This window comes from Amblyomma maculatum, chromosome 4 (assembly GCF_055883805.1).
Source record: "Amblyomma maculatum isolate TAMU_Amacu chromosome 4, ASM5588380v1, whole genome shotgun sequence".
NCBI lineage: Eukaryota > Metazoa > Arthropoda > Arachnida > Ixodida > Ixodidae > Amblyomma > Amblyomma maculatum.
The window spans coordinates 6,710,101-6,720,335 of NC_139347.1; the positions used below are offsets into that span (position 1 = coordinate 6,710,101).

Consider the following 10,235-nt stretch of genomic DNA (forward strand, 5'->3'; position numbering starts at 1 on the left):
CATTCATGTTGTGGTGCAAGAAATTTTAGCTGTCTCGCATCAGAAACGCGCACTTTCAAAAAAAAAAAAAAACATTTCTGAGGTTTAACTCTTCTAAACCTAGGTACAGAACGAAAGCGCCGTTACACTTGGTTACACTTGTAAAGGTTCAGCTGTCCTTGAACCAAGTCAAGAGCCATCGTCCGCAGTCGATGGTGCCGCTTCGATCCTGGCTCGCTTCCGCGCTTAGTACGCTTCTCGGCAAAGGGCTAGTATCCATCGGAGCGGTGGCAGAAGTCGCCGCCGACGCAGCAGCTCCTTCCCCCGGGCAACGTTGGGAGAAGCAGGGTTCAGCGCGCAGCGGCAGCGACTGCGGTGCGTCACATGGTATGACATCACGACACACCCCTGTTGCTCATCCGGCTTGAAGGTCAAATTATCTCCGTCGGTGACCTTGGCCAAACATGGCGTAGTGGAGCTTTTCGCTCCAAAACCCTTGCACCCACGCAGGGAAGGTGGTGAATGGTGGCTGTTCCTGGCCCTATGGGGATGGGACGGTAGGTCAATGCCGCTTGCGGCGGTGGCTAGCTATTGTAGGCCGTCATTGCACCCGCCACCGCTTAGGTTGTTGTTGTTGTTGTGGTTGTGGCTGTAGGAAGAAGAAAAAGAAAATGCACGGCCCTGCTACTGGCTCTGTAGCTGAGCCACCTCCGCTGCCTCGTGCAGACAGAAGAGAAAATAGAGAAGAAAGAAAAGGAAGAGGGAGAGAAAGACGCACACCGCAACAGCAGCCGTCGTCCCCCACTGAAGAGGTGGCGGGTGCAATGACGGCCTACAAGAGGTAAAAATTCGGACAGGCTAGCCCTCGCCGCAAGCGGCAGTGACCTACCTGTCCCAGCCCCATCAGGGTTTTTTTTTACCGCTTAGGTGGTGGACGACCGCTGTTGCGGCGCGCGTCTTTCTCTCCCTCTTCTTTTTCTTCTCTACTTTCACTATTCTGTCTGGACGAGGCAGGTGAGGAGACGTCCGTGTGTTGTGCGATGTCATCGCACGTTAAAAATCCCCAGGTGGTCGAAATTACTCCGTAGCCCCCGACTACGGCTCCTCTTTCTCTCTTTCCACTTTCACTCCCACTTTCCTCCCTTCCCTTACGGCGCGATTGGGGTGTCCACTCCACAGAAAACAAGTGAGACAGTTACCGCGCCTTTCCCTTCCTATAAATCAATCAAGGCAGCGGAGGTGGCTCAGCTACAGAGCCAGTAGCAGGCCCGTGCATTTTCTTTTCCTTCTTCCTACAGCCACAACAACAACAACTCAGGCTTTCACCTTTCACTACTGCTCTGATGGGGCTGGGACAGGTAGGTCACCGCCGCTTGCGGCGGGGGCTAGCCACCCACCGAATGTTATCTGTTGTAGGCCGCCATTGCACCCGCCACCGCTTCGGTGGTGAACGACGGCTGTTGCGGCGCGCATCCTCTCTCCCTCTTTTTCTTTCGTCTATATTTTCTCTTCTGTCCGAGAAAATAAATTAGAAGGTCTCTCAAATGTCTCTTAAGAGGAGAATGGCGAAAGCCTCCCCTTCCTATCCTATGATTTGCCTACCATCGTTAGCCTCTTGTCGGCATTCGTTGCATGGCTACATATAATTATAATTGGTTTACAGGAAAGGAAAGGCGCAGTATCTATTGCACTTTCCCCGGGAAGTGCGAGTTTCGACGGTACACCATCGCTCATGTCGCATGGCGTTCCTTGGCGCGCGTTCAAGTGTGGCATTGCAGATGGCAGGGATGCATCCCGCCTCGGCCAATCAGAACGCCGCAGTAGCGGCACACACTTTGTCCACGACAGCATGAGCCATTAAAAGCTTTCGCCTTGATAGAGACTCTTCCGTCCGGATGTGGGGAGGTGGTGAAGGGTTGCTGGTCCCTTCCTTACCTTAGGTAGGTTACCGCCGCTTGCGGCGGGGGCGAGCCCAAGGTGGCTAGCCTGCCACCGAATTTTATCTGTTGTAGGTCGTCATTGCACCCGCCACCGCTTCGATGGTGGACGACGGCTGTTGCGGCGCACATTTTTCTCTCCCTCTTCTTTTCTTTCTTTATTTTCTTTTCTGTCCGCACGAGGCAGCGGAGGTGGCTCAGCTACAGAGCCAGTTGTAGGCCCGTGCATTTTATTTTCTCCCTACAGCTACAACAACAACACTACTAGTCGCTAAAGTCCCTCGTAATTTTTCTTTTTGACTCGGAAGCGTTACTTCGCTATGTTCACAAATTTCTGTCCGCAGACCGTGTCAGCAGACCGCGTCCGCAAAATCGTGTCCACAGCAGTTGCGGGTAATTGAGAAGTGGTAGAGGTTAATGAATGCTGTCAATCGATAGATGCTGACATAATGTTGCTACAGAAAAAATAATTAGGCCAATAAGTTAATTAGATAAATAATTAGAATAACTGGTTCACAGGAAAGGAAAGGCGCAGTATCTGCCACACTTCTTTTGTGGACACCTGAACCGCGCCGTAAGGGAAGAGAGGAAAGTGGGAGTGATTGATTGAATGTCCTTTATTGAATGGGAAGGCTCATGGTCATGATGGGGATTAAAGCGGAAAGAGAGAAACGGCCGGGTGCCGTAGTGGATATTGCGTCAAGGATGTGACGTCACGCAACCAGAAGTAGAACCGAAAAAAGGGCATAACAGATTGGCGCCCAATTTGAAAGTACCAAAGACTAAAATGGGCCAACAAGAAGTGAATTAAACCAGAAGCAACCAACAGCAGCATCCGTGCTTTCGCATGACTCCAATGTAGATTCTGCAGTGGTCTTTAATTTTTAACGTCCTCGTCAAGTTTCATCCATTCTGTAAAAATCCAAACGCTAGAGCACGCGACCACTTGCACGGGGGAGCCTAAGCTGGAAGACTTGACCAATTTTTGTGCGGCTGCTTTCACAGAAAAGCAGGCAGGCACTGGACTAAAATATTATATAGTCTCTTCGATGTCTCTAAGCGGAGAATGACAAAAGCCTGTCCTTCCTCTCCTATCATTTGCCTCTCGTTGTTGTTGTGGCTGTAGGGAAGAAGGAAAAGAAAATGCCGGCACAGTAGTCGGCCGTCTTACCACTGCACCATCCCGGCGGGGCACAATATACAAGAAAAAAAAAAGAAAAAATACGAGTCTTGACCTGGTTAGGTGTAGGTGTCAACAATTCCGTGGAGTCCACTCAAAAGCATAAGGCTCCTTCCTTTCACCGAAACATAATTTAAATAAAAATTATGAGAAAAAAACGCGGATTGAAAAGCAGCTGTAAACAGGCTATCGCTGCAACACTCAGGTGAAGCCATACTTAAACCCTTATAATTTTTTTTTGTTATTAGTTTTCAAAAACGCGCCCCATTGGTTTTGTGCGGCAGTCTGACATATTTTATGTGAGCGCAAGACAATATTCAGAAGCAAATTTTGCTACGCATCGGAGGATTAGACCTTTTCTATCGATATTTTCATAAACTTGGAGGGTCTCTTTTAGATGTATGCTATTAAGAGGCGAATGGCCAAAGCCTACTCTTCCTTTTCTATCGTTTGCCTCTTACTGGCCCTCGTTGCAGTGCCACATATAATTATAATTGCTTTACAAGAAAGGGAAGGCGCAGTATATGTCACACTTTCTCCGGCAAGTGTGAATTTGGGCGGTACACCATCGCCTGTCGCGTGGCGTTCCTTGGCGCGCGTTCAGGTGGGGGATTGCAGATGGCAGGAACGCTAGACAAGAATTCACATCTCGCAGAATCTCGCGGACTATGACAGATCTCATGCACAGATTTCGCGCACGGGATTTTATTTCATGAGCCCAGAAAGGCTTTCGCCTTAATATACCTTTCCGTTTCCCGCACTTGCCTCACAGTATATTTAAAAATGTCCTCAATTTCAGGTGTAAAGTCCTATTATGCCTTACAATTATTATCAAAAAGTAACACACGTGCGCAGGCTGTACATCTACCAGCAGCTGCTGTATGCCGCACTGGTCGCTCTCACCTGGCGACTCATCATGCTGAAGTCCAAGTCGGCCTGCCGCCTCTGGCACGGCCTGGTCTCGCTCTTCCTGCCCCTGCTGAGCCTGGTCTCCTCAGCGCTGGGGTTGCCCAACTCAGTGGACACGGCAACATCTCCCGCCGGCGGAACGCCATAGAGGCGCGTGCTCAGCCTCGGAGCGCGCACGTGGGAAATAACGAACACAGATGTGTGCACTCACCGTCAAAAGTTTTTGGAACGCGAATTTATTGATTGGTGGCCATGGCACGTTGCCGGATATTTTATGGAGGACTACGCATTTCGAAGGCCTAGAGTTAGGTGGCATCATCCTACATCAGGCTGAGGGCAACGAGAGCGATTAAATTTTTGTCATTGCTGCATTCAGTCTTTCCTAATTGCAGTCGCATGAAACCTTTTGCAGCGGCGCCGTGTGAACGCAGCTTTGCGGGGTGAGCCTACACTGCCTGCGTTTTCCCGTTTCGCTAGTCACGTGACGCCAAAGATAACTTTATGTCTCGCGCTGAGTGGTTGAACGTTTAAGTCCCTATTTTTTTTAAAATGACGTGGACAGTTTTCTGTGCTTACTTTAAAACGCAAGCTTAAGCTTTTTTTTTTTTTTTTGTTAATTTTATTTTCGACAGAAGAATTGTTCACTTTTTTTTTTTTTTGTGGCTTAATGTAGCAACATTGTGTCGTTGAGATGTTTAGAATTGTTCTCGGCGTTTAAGTTAGCGTGAACAGTTTATTTACCACTAATTAGACGCAAATGCTAGTGATTAGAGCTCTGCCTGTATAAGGAATTTCTATCATCATAGAAAATATAATGCACACTAAATGACATACACGGCAGAAGCAAACTTGAGTGGAGGTTTTATTCTATGAATTAGGCTGATATGTTATCATTGGTTGTAGCGCTGAGCTAAATGATGGAGCTGTCGCACAATTGTAACAATATCCAGAAAGTTACATTTTTCATGGCGCCCATGCACGGTTTCGCGTCGCTGTCCTACATGCAGTTGATAGATTTACTTTACCGACTAATTTGCTCTAAGCGGGTGATTACAGCCAATAAACAGCGCACATTTTAGCTAGCATGCAGCGAAGAGATATTGCTTCCCGGTCTGCAGAGGCATGTATGCTGGTTAAATTGCACAACTAATTGGTTATCAAACAATACAAACGTACGGAGGAAACCCCTCCGGCTCTATGCCACGAATGCTAAGACCATTTTTGACTAAAATCGAATTTCGAAAACTGAATACGGCGTGCTTTTGTCGGTATAAACCGAAAAGCCTTAATAATGCTCCATCGCTGTGCTACGTGAATGCAACTGGCGGAACAGAAGTATCAGCGCTCATCCCATTGGCTGCTCTCATCTTCGCGACAGGAAAAATTGCTCTCGGACCCATCGCTCTGTAGGATGGATAACCCTTTCTGCGCTGAGTGTTTTCCAATTGGAGTGGGCGGCGGCCTTTCATGTGCGCGGGTCAGTATGAAGGTGATCAGTTTCGAGCCAGCCTTCTCTGCGTTGTTGTCTTAGCCGGTGCAGGTTTAAGGAAAACAGCACACTTCTGTAGAAAAATTCAACCTATGCATGCTTAGTGGAGATCGCCGCACTAATTCTGATTTCAGCTTGCCGTGAAATGAAACAAGAGCAGTAGTATTGAAATGCGAAAAGCAAAAATGGGAAGTTTGAGTTAAGGTACTAACCGCTCTCAGGAGGTGATGCATTTGAATCGTTTGCACTTCGCTGAATTTATTTATGAGGTTTTTCTTATTTTTCTCGTTTTAGAAGGCGTTGCTACGTTTCTTTTGACACCGATAGCACTCTACGACGTTGGTAGGCTGCTACAGCAGGCTGCAATGTGCGTGTATTGAAGGTAGCGGCTGCCGATCCGTTAACGGCTTTTCCGCCTGTTCAGTGGTTGTGATCACCCATTAACTCGTGCTTTCAACACATGAACGTAGTCTGGGTTAGACTTTATGTACCTATAGCTTCCTTAGTTCACATTTTGAAGACAAGTACATTGGGCCATGCTGTCGAACAAATAATGTTCAATACATTCTGAGGATGCAAGACCTCTTACATGTTTTGGGAACAAATGAATGTCAATTATTTTCGCGCACATATTGTCTTTTAATAGACATCATTATTGGTATTGTTTTTTACCAAATGTTTTGTAAAACATTCCCTTGTACTTCTCTAATAAAGGTTCCTTTTGATTTGATCTCGATCTGTGTTAACAGCAGTCGATCAGTCGCTATGAAAAACACTCTTTTAGAAAAAAAGACACTAAACCTCATCTCATCTATGTTCAATGGAATACTGCTTTGCGTTCTGGTGAATATCTATAGTAGGATTTTATTTATTTTGAAAACTTGTTGACCTAAGAAACTTACACTTGTGTAGTTATTTATGGCCATCACCATATTGCTTAGTCTTTTATCTGGAATCGAACAAGAGATAGAAGCGATAATTATGTGTCCTGTAGACTCTGCCTATAGAGAGTTGTCTGCAAAAATAAAAATATCTGCGTTTTATTCCAGTTTAAAGTGTCATATGTTACATTCCACAAAAACATGCCAGAAATTTAAATGATTCCGACCTGTGTTATGACTCAGAGGCGGTTGTAATGAAACCTCCTTTTTCTGAGCGAATAAAAGGCTACATGTCGTTCGCATCATTGGTGTCGTAAAGTGAAGCCTTAGGCAGGGAAGCGTTGTAGCGCAGCTGCCCAACGTATTTATATCCGCCGTTGGAACAACGAAGTAATTTTTCATCATCACAAAAAAAAAAAAAAAAAAGGAATGTGTGCCCTTCGTTGAACTGCACACTAAAACAAAGCATCATTGATTTGATAGAGTCTCAATAAATTCGAAAGATCAATGCCACTGCAGGGCGAAGGGCTGTCCCATATTCCTCCAATTAACCCAGTCCTGTGCTAGGTGCATCTACTTGACCGCTGCGAACTTCTTAACCTGATCCACCCACCTCATTATCTGCCGCCCCCTGCTTCCGCTTTACTTCCCGTAGAATCCAGTTAGTTACCTTTGACGACCGTCAATGATCCTCTCTTCGCACTACATCCCAATTTCTTCTTGCTTTCCACTAGAATGTCAGTAACTGGAGTCATTTCTCTGACCCACTATGCATGCTTTCTATCTCTTAACTTTACATCTACCATTTTACGTACGGTAGCTCTAGCCAACCGCAGTCGGCGGTTATGCATCACAGTCCGCAGGTTATGTGAGTGGCCGTGAGGTACTATAACTAGCCACCGCGAAACCATCCACAATTAGTTGCCAGAGGTTTCAGCTGATCGATGCTACGACTTCTATCTCCTTTTTCTATTGTCACGTAGCGGTGACAAGCACGATATCCACAAATGAAGACACTGGTGTTGCACTTGAATGAAACCTCTTAATTGGGCTCACTTGCGCCCGCAAAAGAAGTCAGCGAATCGGCGGCGGCGATAAAAGCAAACGTGCTCGTCTGTCTTCAAACTAAGAATGCCCATCGCACGCGCCAACGCTCCATTTAAAGGCAGTGAAGAAACATCTAGATAAAGCCGCAGACCATATGTCTAGCATAACCTGGAACATTGCAGAAACGTACGCAAGTGGCTGGAATTTTCGAGATACCTCTCGACGCATCTTGCGCGACCAAGAAAATAATAGAGGCACATCGCGACAACGAGAATGAACAAAAAATACAGGATTGGTGCGTGCGCTAGAATTAGAGTGATAAGGTCGCATGGCGGCGGTTGTCGAGAAACGACAAATAATGATTTGAATAGTTCGCGGTATTACTCTCCCCTTAAAAAAGACATCGCGTCGATGCTTACAAAATAAACTCAAAAAAGTAAACAGAATAGTACTAGAAGTTGAAATTGCAGGTCTTTAGCGCGAGAAATAAAGCTTCAGGCGCACGACATGGACGATTTACATGCGCGCCCGGCGCCGCTGGGATGTGGTCGTGCCGTCGGGGATGACTTCGTATTAGAGTTGTCATATGCGCCCATGGACTTCGTATGGCCCAAAATATCAACGTAGTAACTTTTCACTCAGTCCACGACGGCGAATTGGCCTCCATACCCACACTTGGTCTCCTCGCTTGTACTCTGCGTGGCGTCGTTGTAAGTTGTATCGCCGGGTGTCAAGCGTTGTCGTGGGCTTCCTGACGTACACAATCTTGAGCGGGGTCGCTCTGTTGTATCCTGTATGGCTGTGTTATACGCGAAGATCACGTACGGCAAGATATGTCCCAGGTCTTGTAATCGGCGTCGACGTACAGGGTGGTCCTAAATACGTGCGAACACCGCGAAGCGTGGCCGCGCTCCACGGAGCGTCAGCGCATCCGGCCGCTCATAGAAGCGAAGTGGCGCAAGCACACAGGTGCTTCGTGTCGTCTGCTACAGAATCGCACCGTGTTTTTTTTTACTAAGAAGAGCACCTAAATGTGTACTGGCAGCGGCCAAACGCGCCGAGATGGCGTTATCGCGGTTCACCCGCTGCAGCGTTTGCTCAGTCCTATGGAAGGCTATCAATTGGCCTATCATACTAGCTTGAGAATGGCAATGTCTTATCCGCCGGCTAGGCTGATAAGCTCCTGCAAATGAGTGCTAAGCCGCTAGTCTGCCTTAGTGAGTAGTACTCGGATGATTTGACAAACCTCGTTCCATGACACCTTTATGTTCGTCGTCTGACAATCGACACGCTATCAGTACGAAAGCCACTTTTTCCTTTGTTGCTTAATGATTATGCTGTCCCAGTGATAAAAACACTAGCAGTGTAAGGACAGTGCGCTTTCGCGCTGCAACCGACCACCCGAAGCACCGCCTCCAGACCCCTGTGCGCCTGCGCCACTTTGGTTATGCGCAGCCGCACCGGATGCGCTGACGCTCCGCGGAGCGCGGCCACACTTCGCGTTGTTCGCACATATTTAGGACCACCCTGTACATGGCGATTGTGTCTGCGATCGTTTTGTTGAGGCGCTCACGCTCAGTAAGTCCGTTGGTCTGGGGATTGTAGGCTGTTGTACGACGGTGGCTTGTCTGGCTGTACGTCAAGATGGCTTGAGTGAGTTCCGCTGTAAATGCTGTTCCCCTGTCCGTGATTAGCACTTCGGGGGCGCCGTGTCGCAGGAGAGTGCCCTCGACGAAAAACTTGGCTACTTCCCCTGCGGTACCATTAGGCAATGATTTTGCTTCAGCGTAGCGGGTAAGGTAATCGGTGGCCACGATGATCCCCTTGTTACCTGTATACGAAGTCGGAAGGGGCCGAGGAGATTAATTCCAATTTACTGAAGCGGCTGGGTTATGGTGGTATGGGGTTCAGTAGCCCAGCAGGTCTGATTGGAGGCGTCTTGCGTTGCTGACACTCATGGCACGCTTTCATGTAATGTGTAACGTCGGCAGGTAACCGCGGCCAACAATACTTATCTAGGACGTGGTGATTAGCTCCTCCAGCCGCGACAGTCGTTGGTCGGTGACGGCAGCCGTGCTGGCATAGGTGTTGGCGAGCGCATCAATTTTGGCTTCGAGCTGATTTTCCTGTTGGGTCAGGCCCTTGTGATGTCGTGATGAGGTGCGTGTTCGTTTCTTGGGGGTTTGGTCAGTGGTTTTCTCCTCCTCAGGCTTATCTTGTGTTGCGTCCATTGATTGGTGGGATGACGTGTCGGTGTTTTGCTCGGGGATAATGGCGGGTGTGTCTCGGGTGACTGAGCTGGGCCAGTGGTTGGCTGGACTCGCTGTGTTTGTAGTTCATTTTGACGTCGGCTAACTCGTGGGCAAGCCGGCGCGTGGTTTCTAACAGCGTCGCATTGGCTGCGCGAAGTTGTTCGAGTTCCTTGTTTGTAAGGACTGGTAGTCCATACCTCCATACCTGCTAGCTACTCGGTGTGATTCGGCCACTAGTGGCGCTGTTGGAGCTAGCTTTGCTGCTTTTAACTTCGCCCTTTGCTGTGTCCGCCCAACTAATTCTCTCATGGGAGCGCGAACGCTCATCATCGCATTTGTCCCTGTGAGGTAAGTGGCCACGCAACGGGCTGTGCGACGCTCTGCGGGACCCGGGACGGGAATCACTGCGCGAGCGGCAATGATTCGCAATAGAGCACAGTCAGCCCGTATCCAAGACACTTGGGATCATTCCTCTTCCTGAGTTCTACGAAACATTGATCTTAAAAAGTGTGAAGCAAATGTTATTAAAAATAATCATTTCCTGCTGCAGCTATATAAGCA

The 10,235-nt window shown here is 48.0% G+C and overlaps 1 protein-coding gene across 1 annotated transcript in view; it reads left to right on the forward strand.

The window, feature by feature from the left end:
- Positions 1–6,648, forward strand: part of LOC146190246 (fatty acyl-CoA reductase 1-like) — a 61,505-nt gene extending 54,857 nt beyond the window's left edge. The window contains exon 12 of the mRNA XM_084600702.1: positions 3,952–6,648. Coding sequence (XP_084456828.1) covers positions 3,952–4,153 — 202 coding nt within the window. The 3' untranslated portion in view covers positions 4,154–6,648. The remainder of the gene's footprint in view (positions 1–3,951) is intronic.
- Positions 6,649–10,235: the final 3,587 nt, after the last annotated feature.